This window comes from Trachemys scripta, chromosome 7 (genome assembly GCF_013100865.1).
Source record: "Trachemys scripta elegans isolate TJP31775 chromosome 7, CAS_Tse_1.0, whole genome shotgun sequence".
NCBI classification, from domain to species: domain Eukaryota; kingdom Metazoa; phylum Chordata; order Testudines; family Emydidae; genus Trachemys; species Trachemys scripta.
In genome coordinates, this window is record NC_048304.1 from 79,933,496 (window position 1) to 79,956,516 (window position 23,021).

General features: G+C 42.4%; 1 protein-coding gene across 1 annotated transcript in view; it reads right to left on the reverse strand.

Moving 5' to 3' along the window:
- Positions 1-380: 380 nt before the first annotated feature.
- The window catches only part of LOC117880568 (ubiquitin-conjugating enzyme E2 variant 1-like), a 190,151-nt gene continuing 167,510 nt past the window's right edge, over positions 381-23,021 (reverse strand). The window contains exons 2-3 of the mRNA XM_034776852.1: positions 900-1,025; positions 381-527 (exon numbers count right to left, since the gene is read on the reverse strand). Coding sequence (XP_034632743.1) covers positions 381-527; positions 900-1,025 — 273 coding nt within the window. The remainder of the gene's footprint in view (positions 528-899; positions 1,026-23,021) is intronic.

Consider the following 23,021-nt stretch of genomic DNA (forward strand, 5'->3'; position numbering starts at 1 on the left):
TTCCCTTTACTCCACACGCCGCATCCTCACTCTTCCCCACCTTCCTCCCCTGCCTCCATTCAGGCCAGTAGCGTAGCTGGGGGGGGGTGCATTTTCCTAAAGCGGCACCTTTCTGTGCAGCCAACACTGGGCTCCGGACTTGGAGTCTGGAGCCAGGTTTTGCACGCGGCCGCCGGCTTGCTCTCCGCTCTGCACAGGCACCGCCCCCCATATCCCCAGCCCTGCTCGCTCGCTGGCTCCAGGGCTGCAGGCAGCTTCGGCTGCTTGCCTGGCTCCCCGGGGATGAGAGGAGGAGGAGGCTCCCGGCAGATCTACCTCCCCTTACTGTGAAAAATGAAGACAGCTAAAATTGAATAAAGGGGCAGGATTTGTTTGTTTAATTAATTGCTGTAACATTGTCCTTCAGGTGGCTGAGGAAGTTTCATTTTTTCTTTAGACATCATTAGACACCGAAGCTCTTGCAGAACAACTTTGAAACTATAAGAATTCTGCCATTTTGCTAGGACTGATATGGCTCTGGGATCCACCTAAAAATAGACAAAAAACGCCACTCCTGTCAATCGTTGGAATCCAAAACCTATAGCTGCCTATCAGATACAGTGGTTTTTAATCAAGTTACTGCCAGCAAGTTTGAAAAACTTAACATATGTTTAGTTTCCTTTCAAGCTTAATATATGCTTATACTGTGTAACAACCAGAGTGCTGCTAAGGCAAAAGAGAGGAGTTGTTAGCAATACCTTTCAATTACTGAAACATATTTGATGACAATTACCTTACACCTCCCCTCTTCCACTACTCAAAAAGAAGTATTTTATTAAACATCTGAGTAAAGATGTATGTTCAAATTAACGCTCAATGTTTAAACCATGTTAACATAAACAGAAAAAACAACAACTTACCACTCCATTAGAACTATTTACTCCAGTCATATTAATTTTTGTTACAAATCTTACAAATGGAGGTGCTTCTGGATATTTAGGCGCACTTTCTATTTTAAGGCTGTATATTCTGTTTTCGTAAATTGTCTGGAAAAGAGGAACATCTACCTCCCCTTAAGCAGGTCAGGGCTGGAGGAGTGGGGGGAGGTTGCTGGGTAGAGCTGGTATGATGAGTGCAAACAGAACTGCATTCAGATACAGCTGGGAAGCTGATGCACAGGAGATGGGACGGGAGTGGGGAATGATTCGGAAGCCGCAGTGCTGTCTTTGTACTAGGACTCACCTGGATACAGTACCCACCGGGAGCAGATCTGAGACCCCAGAGTACCAGCACTGCTCTGGCAGCCTCGCCCCCAGCACAGCAACCAGAGCTGTAATGATCAGCCTCTGGGTGCAGCCTAGCCACCCTCCCTCTGCCACCTTCGCTATGGTGCCTGCATGTGGGCTGAGACTTCAGACAGATTGGAGGGTGGGGGAAGTGGCGTGCTGCCCAACGTCCCCCTGAGCTGGCGAGAGATGCAGCTAGCAGCACAGGAGCCTGAGGAGGACAATGGCCCAAGAGGTTTTCACTGCATCTTCTCTCTTGGCCCCAGCTACTGTTCTCCCTTCTTATTGCATTGACAGTGGGTGGGTGTGTCTCGCCTTTTTTTTTAAATCATATATGCTAGGGACAGTCTTGTCCTCTTCTTTTCTCCTGATGTCAGTGTAGATACAGGCAGTGCAAAATGTACTACAGTCATATATAGTATCTCAAATGCAAAGCTGCATTTCACTGGTCTGAGGTTTGAAGAACAATGTGGCACTAGCTATTTTACGGGATGTCTAGATTTCATTCCTGTAGTAACAGAACTGGTGATAGGAAAGCAGGAAGAGGTTTGTTTTTTGTTGTTGTTGGTGTGTGTGTGTGTGTGTGTGTGTGTGTGTAGCTTAAATTGGTTAAAAACCCTAACTTTCAGTACTCAGTGTTTCAAAAATGTTAGACTGCCAACCTGTGTCGTAGAGATGTCTTTTGTTTAAAAAAAACCCATGAATAAAGCTACTTTAAGGGAAAATTACTGCTTTGTCCAACCCCAAAGAGTTATGAGAGCTTTGCTCACCAATTCTCATAAAACTTGTATATGTCATGCCTCTTTGGTGGCTTTAGTATTACGGTCTATTATAAATAAAGTGCATTTCACTGATTAATTTCATTTTAAAATCAGTAACTGGAAAAAATGGCCAGTATTTTTTTTTTAAACCTGTGACAATTATAAACTACTGTAATCTGTCATTTACTTTCTAGAATCTAAAGTATATCTAAGTATAATCTAAAGTTCTCCTGTGAAATGCCAGCTGTGCAAACCCTTCCATGGCTGGATCATTCTTGTGTTTTTATTTTAAGTACAAATAAATATGTATAACAAATTTAAAAGTATGTAATTACTAATTTGATATGTTGGGTGGCGCCTTTTTTATGTGTTCACTCCCCTGCTGTTAGAACCTGGCTACGCCATTGGCTCAGGCTCCCCCTCCCTCCCCTGCTTCCCGAAAGCCCCAAGCCAGCTGATTGCCGCGGGCAGGAGGCAGGGGAGGGAGTGGAGAGGTGCGCTGCGTCCTCGCTCCTCCTCCCTCCCTCCTGCCTGTGGCAATCAGCTGGCTTGCGATGTTCAGGGGGCAAGAGGGAGGGGGGAGGAGCGCAGGCTCCCCCCTCCCTCCCCTGCTTCCTGCCCGGGGCAATCAGCTGGTTTGCAGCTTTCGGGAGGGAGGGGGAGCCTGAATGCCGCAAACCAGCTGATTGCTGCGGGCAGGAGGTGGGGGGGGGAAAGGTGCTGATTTGTGGGGTCTGCCGGCGGGTGAGAGGCGCGGTGGGGGGGGAGCATAGGGGAGCTAATCGGGGGACTGCGAGCTGTGGACAAAGCAGGCAGCCAAACAACATTATAGTGAAGCATTGCACAACTTTAAATAGAGCATGTTCTGTAATTGAGCAGGGACATAAGATCGAAACAACATTAAGCGAGAGGACGTTAAGTGGGGAGTTACTGTATTGGGCCTTCAAAGACCTGCATTTTTTCAGTGGTGTCTTATATATTAGATAGGCTTGCAAAGGCAATTCTTTAAAATTTCACAGTGCTAATACTGAGAGAAAAGTGTAAATTCCACACACTTCACCCAAGTGTTAGCTCAGTTAATGACTGAGTTTTTTGCAGTATTATAAATATATTTGCTGCCCATGCCACACTTCTGAATATTTTAGGAATGCATAATACCGTACTGCATGTGTCAAAACAGTTAATTTATTTATAAATGTTTATCAATGTTTTATCTATGCTATGTGATCCAATGTTACAAACAAATGAATTCTTTAAAAAACAGATAACGGGGTTTGCCCATGAATATAGAAATTGTCATAAGAATTATTATTAATATCATAAAAATGCAGTGTTACATTAACCTTTGCTTTTGAATTATGCCAAGTCATTTTTGCTGTATTTGATACTTTACTTTCTAACAATCAATTTATTCTATCTTCAGAAAATTGCTTTAAAAATTATGTTTATACTTGAAAGGCTTTCTAGGACTAGTTATTAGTAGGTTGTTGAGGATTCACTTTGCCTTAATAAATGAGTTCATGGCTCAATGTAAGTTATTCCAATTTATATTGTTATATATGAAACATATGCAATATCATTCAACATTAATGTAAATTTTATTGTACTTCAGAACAGGGTACCAAATACCTGTCTACCCTGGACTCCAGATAAGCTTAACTTTTGTTGTCATTGGCCCTTAAGAAATCTATTAGGAGAATTACCATGGGGAAAAAAAAAGAATGGGATATAATAATTCTAAATGTGAACAATAGCAGTGTTACTACATAGAAAGTTTTGGATGGAGAATTCAGTTCTCTGTTGAATTGGAGCCAGCGTGCTCAGCACATTGCAGGAATGAACCCTTAAAGACAAAGCAGATCAAAGGTGATAGAAAAAAGTAACCAGGACAATGATAGTCACATTTATTGTAATGAGACTGGAAACAAATCTGTACAACAAAACTTCACTCATAGACTCGCCAGGATTATAATATTGAATTAGGAATGGTAAAACATCTGACAAATTAATGGATGATGAATGCTATTGATTAGGTAGTCAAATATGGTCATTCATATTTAAAATAGTAGCTAAACATTTCCCAGCTATGCTCCATTCTGTCTGAACACTGTAACCAGACTAGCTGATTTAGCTTTGATCTATAATCGTGAGATAAAGAAAGCTAGTGGCTGACTAGGCTATTGGAAGCTGAGGGGAAAACAAATGTGGCTAAATGGAGTGAACACAGGTTCAGGGTCTGAAAGAAAAATGTATATGCAGAAAGTTTGTTTTTCAGACTATTTACAGATGATGGGAACAGTTATAGTAAAGATTAAAATAAGAATCTAACCACCAAGTGTTTTTGAAAGGGATCTAAACCCTCATGCTTCAGGACAGTAATAGGGTTAAGAAGAATCTTTCCCTACAGGCAGTTTATCACTTATCTGTCTACTACAAAGTTCTTGCATCTTCCAGTGAAGCATCAGAGACAGGATAGTTTCATCCAGTATGGCAACTGCTGTATTACTAAACATGTAAATATTTAGTTTGGGTTGACATCGAAGAGGAGGTCTGTCACTTGCTGACCAAATGGGGTTCAGAAAATTCCTACTCTTTCATTCTGGGACTTATCTCCTTCATACCAATCCACTTTCCTTTGGAGCTTGCTACAATAATGGAGCTAGCAACTTCTGATTCAAATGTCAGTCCTACTCTATGGATGAGCCAGAGGAAATTGCTTCCCTCTTTGGATCCCAAGTGCATTTGGCCTGGGCACCACTGGACTATAGAATGAGAGGTCTGAGGCCACTCCTGAACTTGTCTCATGAGCCACTTGACTGACTCTTTACAAATCCCTGGCTGAGTAATCTGTACACTTCTGGTTTTATCAGCTACAAATGGGTTATGCGAACACTCCATTCCCACTCCAAAAAGGTATGTGCTGCATTCCGAGGAGACTGAGGCATTAAAACATATAAAATGAGTATGGAGTTTTCAAAATTACCTCTACTTAAAGAAAGCCCAGCCTGATTCTGAGACTTTCTGCTGTGCTGGAATTGGTATTTGTTGCCATGGGAATTAAACCTATATTTGGTGTTTTGTTTTTAAATGTCCAAGAAATAATCATTTTCTTTAAGGAGAAGATTGTGATTCTTTTATCAGCTCTCTCTCTCTCTCTCTGTGTGTGTGTGTGTGTGTGTGTGTGTGTGTGTGTGTGTGTTAGGGTGCAGTATGTAAACCTATCAATAACATTGCCTTTCCCTCAGAAGCCATTTCTTTCCCCAGGAATATTCAAAACATTTTTGGTAAGAAACTAAAAATACTGTTTTCCATTTTAGGAAGCTGCTTTTTTCTTTCTTTGCATATTTTTGGATTCGGTAGAGTTTAAAGAAATACAGTGAACAACTCATCAAGCAAATCCTGTGATATCCTCATTCATTCAATGAATATTATCTAACTTCAGGGTTGGTGCCATTAACATTAATATGTTCATTTACATGGTAAGGTACTTCAGGCTGTATGAGTATCGAAATCCCACTCTGAGTATTTTGACTCAGTGAGAACTGCAGGTTTTGGTCCCTGGTTATGAATATTTAATACTATTGTAATAACTTTTGTACAAAATACGCCTTATGAGATATCCTTTGAAAACTAATAGTTCACTTATCATTAATATTTTTGTGTGATGTATGTATGCAGTGGGCATTAAAAGTTATGGATATATGCTACAATTATGACTAAAATGAGTTTAAACCAGGCATGTCAGGGGGAGTTGGTTAGAAGGTCAGTCTGCCTTAGAAAAAGTATTTGACTGTATTTGATTCTCTGACCAGTCTGATCTTCATGCAAAGACAATGAAGGCCCATATTTGCATATAAGCAATAAACAGGACCATCAAGACAGCAGGGGGAGGAGATGGCAGGAAACAGAACAGTTTGCATTTAAGCCAACAAGTGGTGGAAGAAAGAGCCTGGAGCTTCGTTCACCACCAAACTCTGGCAGCTTGCATAAACTTTAGTTTGAAAGATCATCTTCAGAAGAATCAATTTCAAAGGTTTACTGATCTATAAAGACAGGGGATCTGAACCTCAAGCTGTAAGCAACTGCATATAGCATACCATATTACGATGTTAGAGGTCTTTTCTAAAAGCTAATGACAAATTGGTGACTAGTATCGTGAAATGTATGTATTAGCGCTATATGAGGAAATTAGGGTTTTAAAGTCTGTAGCCAAACAGAAAGAAACAGGTTCCCTCCCAGACAGGAAAGGAGACAAGTAAATAGCTGCATTTGTAAATTAAGCATGGTGAAATCAGGAGAGTGGAAGCCCCATTTACATACAGAGAGATGGGAAGCCAGGGGAAGGGAAAAACAGCATGAGGTCATCCTGCCTCTTAAAAGAAAGTTAGTGAACTCTGGAAGATATAAGCAAGGGGAGAAGCCATCTTTGGCATCCATCACTAGACAGAAACAAAGGAACAGAGCTCTTGCAAACTGAAAATGACAGGTCCTTCAATTAAGAGGGCGCTGAAGTCTCTGGAAACTGAATATAGGCAAGAAACCTGCGTAGACAAAGATTGTACCTTGCTAGATTAAGTTCTAAACTTTTAGATGCATATTTTCACTTTTATTTGCTTGTAACCCTTTCTAACTTTATTCTTTTTTTACTTGGCATCACTTAACTTGTGTCCAATTGTTAATAACTTAATTTTATTTTTACTATAAACCAACTCAGTGCTGTGTTTAAGAGGAAGGGTGTACTTACCCGTGTTAAGTTAATAAGCTCTGATGTGATTTTGTGTCTTTAGAGAAGGGGTGGGGAACCTTTTTTCTATCAGGGGCCATTAACCCACATTAAAAATCAATCACGGGCCACACACAAGTAAAAAGCAAGGGTCTGATCCAAAGCCCATGCCATTGACTATTCCGGTCTTTGGATCAGACGCTGTAATGTGGTTCTCGCCGTAAATCAGCCCTACTATCCCCTGGTAGTACTGACATACTACAGTTTGTCAGTATATTTCTGGGGAGCCAGAGCTGAGTGCAGGATCCCCGGGAGGGTGGGGGGAATCCTCCCCAGAACTGGACCGAGAGGGGCTATCCTCTTTCCCTCCCTGGGGTGGGTGGCCAAGTGGCATAGCCACACTTGGGTGGGCCCCGACTTCAGATGGGTGGGCAATGACAGGGGAGTGGGGGATGGGAGGCAAGAGGGATTGAGGCTGCCTCCCTCCACCTCTTCCAGCCAGCCTTGCAGGGGGAGATGGACACTCTAGCCAGGGCCGCACCGGAGCCCCAGGCATGAACCAAGTGCCCAGAGAAGATGCCACTTTCCTGCGGCAACAGCTCCCATCCTACCACCCCATGCCAGGCCTGGCTCCCCAGGTGGCAGACATACCTTTTTTGAGCATTCCTTTGCTGCTGGTGGGCCGCCCACTTATCCATCCTCCTCCCAGTGGCAGATGGTGCCCAGGACCCCCAGCCTGTTCCAACCCCCTGCCCAGTGCTCCTTCTGGGAAATGGGGTCAGGGCACAGGAGATTGCCCCACTCTGCCCGCTCTCCAGCTGGAGTACCAGGCGGGCGGAGTGGGGCGAGCCCCCGACCCCGCTCCATGGGCTGGATGAAATTAAGCAATGGGTCGTAGGTTCCTCATCCCTGCTTTAGAGAAACAAATGAACTTTATTATTTCTCTGAACTGACCAGGAGAGGGCTGGACATTACAGAGCATATGACGTTGGGAAAATTTTAGACTGGGAGTGTGATGGGGTCGCCTTGCTAGTTGTAGTCAAGGCTGGTGGAAGCTGGAGTGAGACTATGGGGCTGTAGACAGGGCTGTCTAACCCACGGACACTTCAGGGTGTGACCTGCAGGGCTGGCTCCAGGCACCAGCTTGCCAAGCAGGTGCTTGGGGCGGCCACTCTGGAGAGGGGCGGCACGTCCAGCTATTCGGCGGCAAGTCGGTGGATGGTCCCTCACTCCCACTTGGAGCAAAGGACCTTCCGCCGAATTGCCGCCGCAGATTGCGATTGCGGCTTTTTTTTTTTCCACTTGGGGCAGCAAAAACCCTGGAGCCGGCCCTGGTGAGCTGTAGCCTGGTTGTGAGCATCTCAGGCTGTAAGCTACAGCAGGAAAACATAAAGCACCCAGGGTTGCAGACAAATGGTGACACAACCCTTCACTGGTCTAGATTTCACCCCGAACCACCATCACAAAACACAATTCTATTGTCCTAACTTGCCTTTTAATGGTGGACAAAACTCAGTGCTATAAGAGCAATATTTTTGCAATAAAGAAATAACTAAAACATTCCCCAGTTTTAAATGGACTCGCTGTAGCTTAATTAGGGAGGAATATCAGTTCCTTCCTTCCATTTCACCTTTACATCATGTTAATATTCTGTCTGGTCTAGTCAATATAATAAGCTACTTTATGTAAAGAAATTTGTTGCTTTGAATTCTAGGGGAAATTTAAGTAATAAACCTAATTTAAAAAAAAAATCAAGCACAGTGCAGATCACATTTCTCCTTGATTTGTGACAAGTCTGAAAGCACTGGTTTTGAAATAACAAAATTGGATTATTGAAAATTATGTACTGAGCAAAATAGAATGTGTTTAGTTTACAAAAAAATAAGCACAAACAAAATGTAATACTCTCAACATTTTTACTTGGGTCAACCTGCCTGGTGGGCTGACTGGCTACTCATCTCCTCAGGTTCCTGGCTACCCAGATGGCTATCTTCCTGGCTAGTTGCTTCTTGGGCTCCCTTTGCTGTCTGACTTTCTGGTTGCCTGATGGGAGTTTGGTTTCTCAGCCGTCTGGCTTTCTGGCTAGCTGGTTCCTGGGTTACCCAGTTCCTTGGACCAGCTCCTCAGGTTGCCCAGCCTGGCTGTCTTCCTGGCTTGTCACTCGGCCAACTCCCTGCCTGGAATTTTTCAAAAAGTTCTTTTTGGTTCTAGCAAAAGATTTTTTTTTTTAAAGTTTCCATTCTGCTGAAATTTTTGCATTTTTGACTTTGTATTCCAATTTGGAATGAAAAAATAATTGAAAAGGTGATGGCAATTCTGATTTCTGCATAGTTGTAGGTAGGAGGAGCTTGCAGTATTTCAGACCTGTAGACCTTTTTTGGGGTATAATGCAACATGTTTGTAGATCCCCTCTAAAACTCATTACTGTATACACATAGTGTCCTGACTTGGGAAAGCACTTAAGCATGTGCACAAAATGTTGTTGAATACACGCAACAAAACAGTTTTAAAAAAAGAGATTTTTCTCCTCTATTCTCATTAATTTTATGAAAAGCAACAGAGAGTCCTGTGGCACCTTTAAGACTAACAGATGTATTGGAGCATAAGCTTTCATGGGTGAATACCCACTTCGTCAGATGCATGTAATGGAAATTTCCAGAGGCAGGTATAAGTATGCAGGCAAAAATCAGTCTGGTGATAACGAGGTTAGTTCAATCAGGGAGGGTGAGGTCCTCTGCTAGCAGTTGAGGTGTGAACACCAAGGGAGGAGAAACTGCTTTTGTAGTTTGCTAGCCATTCACAGTCTTTGTTTAATCCTGATCTGATGGTGTCAAATTTGCAAATGAACTGAAGCTCAGCAGTTTCTCTTTGGGATCTGGTCCTGAAGTTTTTTTGCTGTAAGATGGCTACCTTTACATCTGCTATTTTGTGGCCAGGGAGGTTGAAGGATTCTCCTACAGGTTTTTGTATATTGCCATTCCTGATATCTGACGTGTGTCCATTTATCCAGTGGAGTTCTGTTGGTATCTTTCTTGGGCTTGTCTTGTAGCAGGAGGCTTCTGGGTACACATCTGGCTCTGTTGATTTGTTTCCTTATTTCCTCGTGCGGGTATCGTAGTTTTGAGAATGCTTGGTGAAGATCTTGTAGCTGTTGGTCTCTGTCTGAGGGGTTGGAGCAGAGGCGGTTGTACCTCAGTGCTTGGCTGTAGACGATAGATCGTGTGGTCTGTCCGGGGTGGAAGCTGGAGGCATGAAGATAGGCATAGTGGTCGGTGGGTTTTCAGTATAGGGTGGTGCTAACATGACTATCACTTATTTGTACTGTGGTGTCTAGGAAATGGACCTCCCATGTAGATTGGTCCAGGCTAGGGTTACCATATTTCAACAATCAAAAAAGAGGACGGGAGGAGCCCCGCCCTAGCCCTGCCCCTGTCCTGTCCTAGCCCCGCCCCGCCCCTTCCACTCCCTCCCACTTCCTGCCCCCTCAGAACCCCCAACCCTCCCCCCCACTCCTTGTCCCCTGACTGCCCCCCAGGACTCCACCCCCTCCCTAAGCCTCCCTGCCTCTTGTCCCCTGACTGCCCCCTCCTGAGACCTTCCCCACATCCTAACTGGCCCCCTAGGACCCTACCCCCTACCTGTCCCCTGACTGCCCCAACCCTTATCCACACCCCCACCCCCTGACAGCCCCCCCCAGAACTCCTGACCCATCTAAACCCCTCTGCTCCCTGTCCCCTGACTGCCCCCTCCTGGGACCCCTGCTCCTAACTGCCCTCCAGAACCCCACACCCTACCTAAGCCTCCCTGTGCCTTGTCCCCTAACTGCCCCCTCCTGAGACCCCCACCACCTGTACCCTGACTGCCCAAAACCTTACACCCCCAACCCCCAGACAGCCCCCCCCCGAACTCCTGACCCATCCAACCCTCCCCCCTGCTCCCTGTCTCTTGACTACCCTCCCCAGAACCTCCCTGCCGCTTCTCTGGCCCCCGGCCCCCTTACTGTGCTGCAGAGCAGCGAGCTCGGCAGTGGGGGAGGGGAGCAGGCTCGGAGCTCCAGACGAACGGCTGGCGATCTGAGAATGCAGGAGAGAGGAGGGGGGAAGTGATGGAAGGGCTCTGGCTCTGGCTGTCGGAGCCCGGGCTGCTTTGTAAGCCGCACGTACGCTCTGTATGGGGCGGGGAGGAGGGGAAGTCCGGACATTGACAAATTCCCCCCGGACGCTATTTTTAACTCGAAAAAGCCGGACATGTCCGGGGGAATCCGGACGAATGGTAACCCTAGTCCAGGCTGAGGTTGATGGTGGGGTGGAAGCTGTTGAAATCATGGTGGAATTCTTCCAGAGTCTCCTTCCCATGGGTCCAGATGATGAAGATGTCATCAGTGTAGCGTAGGTAGAGAAGGGGCGTGAGTGGACGAGAGCTGAGGAAGCATTGTTCCAGGTCAGCCACAAAAATGTTGGCATATTGTGGGGCCATGTGGGTGCCTATGGTGGTGCCACTGGTCTGGAGGTATATATTGTCACCAAATTTGAAATAATTGTGCGTGAGGATAAAGTCACAGAGCTCAGCAACAAGTTGTGCTGTGTCATCATCAGGGATACTGTTCCTGACAGCTTGTATTCCATCTGTGTCCATCAGTGCATTGGTGATCTCCCAGAAAACACCATCCTAACCACCATGGATGTGGAGGCTCTCTACACAAACATCCCCCACACACCGCACCATAACAACTCTAACTCAGGAACCAATCCATGCAACAAACCTCGATGCCAACTCTGCCCACATATCTACACTGGCAACACCATCACAGGACCTAACCAGATCAGCTACAATATCACCGTAAAAGGATAAATGGACACAAGTCAGATATCAGGAATTGAAATATACAAAAACCTGTAGGAGAACACTTCAACCTCCCTGGCCACAGAATAGCAGATTAAAGGTAGCCATTTTACAGCAAAAAAAACTTCAGGACCAGACTCCAAAGAGAAACTGCTGAGCTCCAGTTCATTTGCAAATTTGACATCATCAGATCAGGATTAAACAAAGACTGTGAATGGCTAGCCAACTACAAAAGCAGTTTCTCCTCCCTTGGTGTTCACACCTCAACTGCTAGCAGAGGACCTCACCCTCCCTGATTGAACTAACCTCGTTATCACCAGACTGATTCTTGCCTGCATATTTATACCTGCCTCTGGAAATTTCCATTACATGCATCTGACGAAGTGGGTATTCACCCACGAAAGCTTATGCTCCGATACATCTGTTAGTCTTAAAGGTGCCACAGGACTCTCTGTTGCTTTTTACAGATCCAGACTAACATGGCTACCCCTCTGATCATTAATTTTATGATCATTGTAAGAACAGTAAGTACATTTGCAGAGGGAAATCTGGTTATTGAGTTGACTGTGTCTCTTCAGCAGTGTATACTCATAATTTCATGCTCATTGAAACCCAACCTGAGAGGGCCTTCCCTGTTTCAACAGTGACTAACATGAAATCCCACTGTATATGCTGAAAAGTAGCCCTCTGACAATGCCATGAATGCCCAATATGACTTGAAATTAATTCCTCCTCCCCAGCTCCTATGCCCAGGAATACCCAATTTATATTGCAGATGTCAAGCAGCAAGAAAAGAGAAGATGTTCAATCTTTTATATTTACATTGCTGAAGTACAAAAAAACAACCCTTCATATAAAGCAGGCAGAAAATAGCCCAACCATGGTGTAGATAGCCTCCTCCCATTCAAACGTCTGTGCTGAGGCTCCCTGTGGTGAGGAAAACTCAAAGAACCTCTTCACAGATATCCCTCAAATCATTCCATGAGAAGTTTAATTTGTTTCTATTTCCTGCAAGTATGAGCTATGTTTCCACCATCTAAACGAAACAGATACTGTCTCCACACTATCTCTGGAGTCCTCAGAGCATCCCCCTTCCCTGTTTGCTGGCATTATGGCTCCAGCACAGCCATGCTACCAGGGCTTCCTCTAGCCACAGATACCCTAGCAACCTCCTTAAGGGATGATTTCCCAAGTGACAGAGGCTCTGAGGAAAAGGATATATATGTGTGCACTGCGCTGCTGGGAATTAACTGAGTCCTTTTCCAACAAGACTTTCCCACTCCCTCTGACCCACACAATCCTCATATATTTTGCATGCATATCCAGATCTCAGAGTCCTCCATGAGGCCCCAGGAAAGGGAGATGTTGCAGTGGAAGTAGTTGACAACAAACTTCTGTAAGAGGCAGGGGAGAGTCTTAAGCAAAGGGCTCTCTTTGTGCAGACACACGTAGATAAACATTCCTTCATATTTTCCTATAATATTAATTTGTCTAACATTTTTAGTATATATATATTGACTGACACATTTCATTACACAGATTTCTAACATATTTAAGCTACCACATTCCCACTTGAAGGGACATGCACTCAAAAATGCATTTCTTCCAGAAATACTGTTAGTCAAAAAAAGATTGACTGGTTTCTTGGTAACATCTCTGAAGTGGTTGCTTTCAAGAACGGATATTGCAACATAGGTGTACAGATTTTATGGTTATAGCTGCAGACACCTGTGAAATGCAGGTCTTACCTCTGTGAGGGCACTTCTCTGATTTTTATAACCACACTTAATTTAATTTGTTTTGATGATTGTAACCAGATACATTCCTAGACTATTTACATTCAAGTCAGGGTGTACACAGAATGATTGTGTAATTACAAGGTACAGTTTCAAACCAGAATGAAATTGCTGACTGTTCTGCTCTGAGTGTCCTCCAAAATTATAAGAAACAAATACAAGTCTTGGTTAGAATTATATAGGAATTAAAATATCCATTATCTATTTCTGTCCACAACTTGATTTGGACATGAAATTCTACCAGGTGTTTGGCAGATTCAGAAAATTATCATTATAATTTTCATAAGGAGTTGGCCTTAAAAATGTGTGATTTTCTCCCCTCCCCCATATACACTATGTAGTGAAATAAAGCTTTAGGGAAAAAATGACCAATAAAAGTCTTTGACAATTCTGGCAATTCAGCTAGGAAGAGGAGTAAGAGGAAGTTTTATACTTCTGGTTAAGGCACTAGACTAGCATATAGGGACAAAACCTTTCCCAGGTCAAACCTCTCCCTAGAGATGACAGCTGATTCTCCCTGACTAAGGGGTTTATCCAACTTCTACTGAAGTCAGGGGGTACGTAGAGGAGGAGGGACTGGTATGCCAGTGAAGAGCAGTTGGAGGTACTGCTCTTTTTACATGACGGGCAGGGGAATGAAGAGCTGAGTAGCCTAGCCAGTTGCAGGAGGAACTAGGAAGCAAGGAGCTTGCTATTGTCTCGCGTGACCCTTTCAGAACTCCACTGAGGGATGGCGGGGTGGTCTGAGGTACTAGCTGGAAGGGTGTTCAGAAACCCCAGATTCAGCTCAGGACCAGTGCTGCCTCGTACATTGGGCTGAGTGTAACCTGTGCTCTGGGGCTGGCCCTACCTAGACCATAGCTATGACCCTTAAGCATCTCAGCAGTGGGATCCACAAATACCTGTGTGTGCTTCAGGCTTCTTCTTATATAACTTTAAAACACTTAGGTGGTTAGTTTATTTTACTTTCTAAAATATTCTCTAACTTTTTTTTCATAACCACCTCTAGTGACTATTTTAAGTTCCTGCTACACGTTTAGGATGAGATCCAATTATAAGTTCCAGTTGCTTTTCACTATTAATTTCTCTAACATTATTTAGTATACATATTTACCTTAACCAGGCAATTACAATGGGGTTGTGGTTGCTTTCTGTCAGTGGAGTGAGACAAAGCATCCAGGATAGTAGTAGCTCTGGCCTGGGGATTCATTCTGATCACAATTACACCAGGGTAAATTAAGAGTAATTTCAGTGAAGCAAAAGGAACTATACTGGTGTAAGCAGGAGCCAAATCAGGTCCCGTCTCCTCATTATGTCTGGCTTGGGGAGTTTTCATAGCTTTTTTATGATTAACTTAGAAAGCGATTAGAGCTTTTCTTTGGGTTATTATGCTCCACTCCCCCATTATTTGCTTTTCTTTCTGTGCTGTCCATACATTCTGTTTTGTTTTTTATTCATTTGCTGGCTTGGTAAATTTTAGTTTAAAATTTTAATCAGATCACAGCAACTCCTTGGCAAAGAAAAACCATGAAATGAACTGACCTTGGACTCTGCATACATATGGAGGCAAATATATCTTTTCATATCAGAAAATAGTAGATGCAGAAGTATATTTATCTCTTGAATCTTGCAATATACAAAACAGGAGCAAAGTAATTTTTAAAGTGTGCTGATCTTTCTCTCATTTGCACTACATGTATATTATTTTGGTGACAATGTTCAGATAACAATTTGCTGCAAAACTATATGTGTTATAGAAAAACATAGGAAGATAATACCTAACAGACTGCCTCAGTCATTATTGTCCATATGGCAATGCAAAAATGAATAAGCTGAGGTCTCACTCTTCATCACTGAGTCCCTAGCCTATTAGAGAGACAGAGATGGAGATAAAACATTATTAGAATTTTAATTACATTTCTTTTTTTTCCCCCAGACTGTGTTTAAAATAGAAGACTACAACCACTTGAAAAATTCTGTAAGTAGAAGTATTTGGCACATGCCTTGCACATTTGTTCTTCAAGTTGCTCTTTTATAATTATCGTATTTTAGGGAGAGGATGGCAGAAATTCAGGAATGATGTGGTCATCCAAATTTCTGAGCAGGGTATTACAGAGCTTAGGGTAATATTATTACAGTTGGTTTTACCTCTGTGGTATTGTGGCTCTTAGAACTAGAAGATCTGCTTGAATAAGACTTGTCTGGAACTAGCTAATAACCATTGATTTCCGGAACATCTGGACTCAGTGCTCTATCTGCCCATAGTTATCAAAACAAGTTGGAACTAAAGCTAATGGCTTCAAAAACCTCAGCCTTCCAGGTGCTCTCTCTTTGTGGGGTTATTTTATTTGGTTGGCCAAAATTATGGAATTTCCTCTGGTACGTTAATTAGCATGCTAAGTATCACCAGAATTACACTGTAAGGAAGATGTACTGTATTTGGAAAATACCATCACTAGTTTGCATCAAAAGGAAATTTTAGCTCCTCCTAAAATGCCCCAGCCAACCTTTTCTGTTGTCCCGGAATGATGTTTGTATACACTAATGTCCCTCATTTCTGCTTTTCCTGTGCTTTTGCCTGCAGTCCAAATTCATCAATGCAATATTTTGAATATTCAAAACCCCACATAAATGGAGATATGCAGCATCTTCCTTTGTAGATATTTTGTCTTAGTTAGCAGGTGTTTCTTGCAAGGTGTCTGGGAAGAGCAGCCATCATCCCAGTCCTTCCCATCAAGCTATGCCTCCATACCCACAGATACCCAACCCTTTTATCTATCCATTAAGAGGCTTCCAGAGGGTTAGGGAGAGGCAGGAGTATACCAGAGAGCCAGTGTTGGTTCTTTATATGGCCCCCCTCCATTTGTGCCCCTTTTGAGTTCTCTACACCCCAGTCAGCCTTGACATTTTGGGTGCCAGAGTCATCTTCCCCAAAATTATTTGGGATCGGTATGGCAATCCTTTGGGCCTACGGCTATGTCTACACTACAGCAGCGCTGTGGCGCTTCTGGGGAAGATGCTCTAAGCCGATGGGAAGGAGCTCTCCTGTCCACTTAGTAACTTCGGCCTCTGAGAGAGGCAGTAATTATGTCAGTGGGCGAAGCTCTCCCACTGACATAGCATTGTCCACACCAGCGCTTAGGTCAGTGTAAATTACATCACTCAGGTGTGGATCATTCACACCCCTAAGTGACATAAATTATACCGAAGTAATTTGTAGTGTAGACAGCCTAAATGTTGCCTTTTATATAAAAGATCATTGTGCTGCCACCAGGCTTCTGAGCTGCCGTAATGGAGCCCAGCCGCTTGAGCTGAAATCTATGCATAATTTCCTATGCTATAAAGTTTAAAGGACTAAGTATCCAATTCAGCTTCAGTCTAGGGGTCTAGCAGTCTCTTTCCACTGAAGTATTGTGCCTGCATTTTGGTAAATGTTAAGTGATTTTTCTTTCTTCTATTCCTCCATGATTTAACTGGAAAAGAAAAAGTAGCTTAGTTCATATTAACATAACATATTATGTTTATAATAGCCATCCTATCCCGTTCCCAAATGTACAGAGATATTGTGCATCTCCCAGGGAAGCACAATAACATATAGGAACATATGTACATTACTACAATATGTTAACTTAAGCTTTGTCTCTCTTGCTAATTACTTTATTCCATTTCATTCTCTCCTCCCATGTCAGTCCTAATCTCAATTCTGTTCTATTTTCTCTTTTGTAGTCTCTCTCACCTTTCTTTCAGGTTCATCTCATCTTCTCTTTTCCACGTCTTCCACGAGCCTTATCAGACTCTCCAAGAATCAGCATCAGTCACATACACAATTCTCAGAACTTACATACTGCATGTTAATTTGCCAAAGCAACTGCATGATCATATTGTTGTTATGCTTGTCCTCCTCCAACTGTTTGCAATTACCACTCATTGAGTTTTGTCTAAATTTAGATTGTAAGATTTTGTAGGAAAGAGCCAGATCCTCTGCTGGTGTAAATCAGCAGAGGTCCTAGGATTTCAAAGGAGCTATGTTGATTTACATTAGCTGAAGAGCCTAGTCTTTAACGTGTTGCATCCCTGCATATTTACGTGTGTGAGATACAAAGATTAGAACAGCAGAATATTTTAATAGGAAATAAATAGGAGAGCTCTACCTGCAATCACTTGTTTTGTCCTGCAGGTCTTCTAGCCAATGCTTCCTCCCCTGGGAGGAGGTGTGTGGAGGGTGGCAGGGGTGGCAAGGAAAAGATTTTAAAGAGCCCCACAACATCAAGTGTGTCTGCTAATTCTCATTCTGATCCACTCTGACACCTGGCAACATGTTGCCTGCCTGCTGAGTGAGGAAGATTCGTTACTTTCACTCTGAGCACTGTTTTTACTCCTGTAGGGATTTGAAGTGGATTGCCTGCCCGCCCTCTTCCCCTTTCCCATCACAGTCAGGGTGAATGACCTATGCTAGAAGTGGGGGGACCTCATCTGGAAGCCTGATACTGCAGGCAGTCTATTTCTTGTATTCACCGGGTTATAAGTGGTGATCTCACAATGACATCATCATGTGATTCCCAGAACCTGTAACCTGAGGTGCAGGCATATTGAGTTTAACACTGATTCTACAAGGCAAAATAGAGCCCTTAAAATCCTGTTTCCTGCGAGTCTTCACTATATTCTGTTACAATAGTGATAAGTCTTGGTAGCTATTTTGTTTCAAGGAGAACTTGGTGCTCTTGAATATTTAAGACAAGATAACTCTGCTTAGCGAAGTGGGCAGCCATAGTGTGGGTGGTACTCATCAGCAACAATGCAGTTCAATACTGAGCCGCAACACCTCTTACCTTAAAGTAGCACCTTCTCTTGACTGTAGACTGGCACATTACAAAATTACCAGATAATTTCTCTGTGTCAAAAAATCAAGTAGGGATGAAGTTGTACTCAGCAATCTCATTTAACTGATTATGTAGTTTAGCTGGCCCAAAGTTAACCCCACTGTGACCTTGCATCCACAATTTCCTTTTATGAAGCACTTTCAATTATTGTCACATCAAGCTATAGGAGAAATGAAATTACTTCCAACATTTTGGAATTTCCGATTCCTTCACTTACACAACTCATAAAGTGAGTAGGATTTGGACCTTTGGTATTAATTGCAAGAGGGCTGAACAGTGTGGTCACCAGTTTACTAGAGTCTCATTTAGAATTCAACATTGGCAACTCATTCAGTCAAATTTAGTGGTAACTGTGCTATACATGAAACCTCCTTCTTGTGTCCTTGTCACAAACTAGATGTTTTTCCAGAACCGTGCACAAGCAATGGCTTTTTTCGTCTCCATAGCGAGGGCCTCCTTCGTACAAGTCTCCCCAGAGAGTTGGCAGATGAACAGGAGCTCCATGGTCTGCACCTCACTGCACTCGCGTACTGTATGTTCATATCATTAGAATAGCCCCATTTGATCATATTAGACTTTGATCTGCCAGTCTGTGTGCACAGGTGGTTTAGGTATCACCATATTGACCAGTATCAGCTCTTCCGGGAAGGTCCTCCTGGGGGTTCCATATCTATTTCAATGTGCGTCCAACTACACATAGTCTTTTATTCTGTAACCTCAGTCATGCCTTGTCAGCTGTCGTATCCAAAGGCATAATACTGATTATAAAACTCTTTCGCGATTGAAACATTAATAATAACAACCTGAACATTATTTTACATTCACTTGCCTAGCATATTTAAGTAAAAATTAGTCAAATACATTACCATAATACATTAATTAATTAATTATACTCAGTTACAAACTCCTTGTTCCAGAATTAGGAACAAAAAACACAGTAGTTCATTTTGCTCTGAATGGAAGCTATATTGTGCTCATGGTTTTTTATATGGCAAAAGTGTCCTACATGTAAATGGAAAAGCACTTGATTAATTAGGATATTTCAGGCAAACAAGTCAAGTCTACTAAATATAAGCAGCAAAATTAATTGCCTTCTGCTCTATTCATTGAAACCAGAGATGTGTCATAAGAGTAAAACATTTGAATTTAAATCAATCTGGCTAGTTTAGTAAAAAAGACAATTATTTTTTTACAAATACTGTTCAATATTTTACTAACCAATTTGTTCTTCTAGACTGTTTGCCTTCAGTTTTGTCAATTTAGTTAACATATATTGAAAGTACTGTAAATATAGTGTTTTGCTTGAGTTACTTTCACAGAGAGTTCCATTATGTCTACAACTAGAGGATGAAATTAATCTGGAATTAATAATGTAGAGCACTGCAAGTGAACCAGCAATTCTTTCACATAAGCTCTATAAATTCTTACCTCTAACTAAATTTAATTTTTTAAAATGTACTACTCCAAAAGAGCAAGCAAGCATTAAACATTCAAGAAATGTTTCCCAAGTCTGCTGCAAAAATGTAGACAGCTAAAGGCTGTCAATGGGGAATATTGTCATAACACTAAGAATAATGTGTTATTTATTGCCTAACATTGAATATTGTGTAAACAATTAATCATAGGATAGAAACTACTGAAAATCAATAGCATTTGAGTTGCATTTACAGGCCTGCACTGATCAAGAAGTTTCTGTGCTTACTGCTTATGATGGATACATCTTGTTAACCTTTTTTGGCACAATGTGTCTACACCTGAAACATCTGCATCATATTGATGTTCCTAGGGTCTTCCTTTCAGAGGGAGAGTGAATACAAATCTTTATTTTTCTATGGTAGACAAAATCAGCCAGAAGAACTATGTAAAAAGATCAGTAAACCTTGATCATAGTTCATATGTATGAGTATATAAAAACACTGTCTGCCCTTTACAAATCTTGATTAATTTACCCTGCCCTAATTTACCCTGCAAGTTACAGAAGAATTAATATTTCTATTTACTGATGGGGGACCTGCAGCACAATGGCATAGGAGTTCTGCTGTTAAGTGAAATTGGAAGAGAACCAGGCACTAAGAGTATGTCTACACTGTAATAAAAGACCCACGGCACAGGCTCAATGAGGGTTAAAAATTGCAGTGCAGATGCTTGGGCTTGGGCTGGAGTCTGGGCTCCAGCCTAAGACCAAACTTTACACTGTAATTTTTAGTCCCACTGCCTGACCCCCACAACCCTGAGTGAACTGAGACTTGGTGCCACTGGTTTTTTACTGGAGTGTGGACAAACCCATAAAGATTTGCCCGGGGTCATACAGGAGGTCTGTAGCAGAGCCATGAACAGAATGCAGATCTTCTGAGCTAAGTCTAACACCTTGACCACAACAGCATCCTTTCTCTAAGTGATCACACGTCCTGCTGCTCATCCAGCCCTTCTGTAAATTAAATGGGCCTGAGTCTCAGAATTCTGAGCCAGATCCAAAGATTCCTGAAGCTTGAATATATGGGGTTCTGGGGCTTTGGTTCAGCCTATTGTAAAGAAAGGAGTTGTTCACAATGCTCAGCTCTGGATTCAGATCCAAGCTTCTGAAAATATGGATGGTAATTTGATCCTGGATTCTAGAATAGGCTCATATCTGAGTTACCTGTGCTACTGGAGCCTGCAATGTTGGGTTAGAAATCTTGCTGAATCAGGCTTCAACTATCTTTTGTTTCTTGTCAGACTAAAAATATTACAAGTAAAGGTGTTTTGATGGCATTTCTTCTTCTAGTCCTAGTTGGCTCCAGTCAAGGAAAGGAGTGTGAAAATTAACTTTTTTGTAAAATAATGAACTGAATATTTTTGACTTTTGGAAAAAGGTTCTGATTTGTTTTGACTAGGTTTTTACATGAAGGTTTGTGGGGGTTCTTATGCTGTCCACAAGGGGTGAACCATCTAATAAGGGGTCTGATCCAGCCCCCCACTGAAATCAGTGAGTTTTGTCTTTGACTTCAATAAGAGTTGGGTTAGGTTTACTTATACAGAGAGGGATTTATGAAGGCACTCAGTTGGCCTAACTCTGCTTCCATTGCAGTCAATAGAAGATTTCCCACTGACTTCAGTGAAAACAATTAGGCCAATGCTGAGCAGTTTTGAAATCCCACTTTACTTGGATACTCAATTTTATCTTTGCTGATTGTGTTAAATAGTTTAACAACAAAGCATTACCCTTTACTCTGGGCAAAGGCTCTCTACAATTTGATACATCTCTCACTTATCATAGAAGTTAGTAAGTAAACTACTCAATCACAATCTTATTTGCAACTCAAGGGAAATTGAACCTATCTTCGTTTTGGCTAAAATGTTCTCCAAGGCATGATAGATATATCTCCAATTAACATTTCCCTACAGCTATTTCTAAAATGCATTCATCAGTTTCTGGGAAATTAATTGATCCTGAAGAAATGAGCTAATGTTCCCAACTTCGTGTTTTTTATAAAAGGCCTGGGTCCTTCCTGAATGACAGTGTGTTTTCAATAGCAAAGTACAAATGGGATACATACAGAGTAATGCAACCTGACCTTCTTAACTTCCCAGCTTGATTAAAAAGCTTGTAAGATACATTTTCATAATACAAACTGAGTATTATCCCATCAAGAGCAGATTTAAATATACTAACATTTCTGTATAGTAATTTTTTTTCCTGATACAGAAAAGATCCATTTGCAAGCTGATAATTTGGTATAGTATTGCACTAGCAGGCTAAGCAAGCAGTCTCTGTGTGTGCTCTTATCCTTGGCCCATCAGTACAGTTTGTCTATATTTATTGGTCAGGCAAAATGTATTCAGAAATACATTTTTTGAGGGAGTAAGTGTTTGCTACATTTTTGAAATTATCGTTCCTATTATGCTCACCAAAGCTTCATGGCAATAAAAAATTACTGACTCTACTGGGTCACCATCACTGGAAATTACACCATCCCTGAGTCTTATTGGGATAAAGTAAATGAGCTTTGAGTTCTACAGCTCGTATAGGGTAAAATTCTGCTGTTCCTGAACTAGGCCAGAATAAGTAAGGGAGACTAGAGGAGGCGATGAGTAAGTGTTTGAGGAACAACATGGGTTGAATCACCCCAATTCCTACAGTGCAGCTCTTCCTATTGACTGAAAAAGATGGACGCTGTCCTTCCATACCTGCAGGATGGGGGTTCACAGTCACTGGAGAGACAGATGTAGATTCACTCACCTTTCTCACTGCCTGCTCCCAAAATTGGCCTTTTTGTATCTGAGTAGAGAGACTTGCACTTTCCGGTTGCTCTACCTGTCCTACTACTGCTGTGGGGTTAGGGCTTTGTCTGGGCTCTGCACAAGGGGGGTCTGTGTTTGGGGGGCGAGAGGGAGTGTTTGGATTTCAGCCAGAGTGCAGGCAATATCAAGTTGCAAGTGAGGCCATGGATTGTGCTTCCACACCTGCTTATTTACTTTTTATAGACTTCTAGTATGTTTGTTTGTCAATCTCATTTTATAGCGCAAGGAGAATTGATTTATCACTTAATATTTTTTCTACTTTTCTTGTTGCTCTGTGCTTCTCACTAACATAGGCCACACAATGACAGCATGAAGAAAGAGCAGTCTCCAAGCAGTCATATCGAAGTGACAGCTTCGTTCTCTTTTTCACTGTAGGGCAATCACATGCCAGATTTTAAATAGAGCGATTTAAAAAAACAAAATGAACAGCAACATCTGCTGCAAGACAGCAGCAACAGACAAGCAGTGAAAAC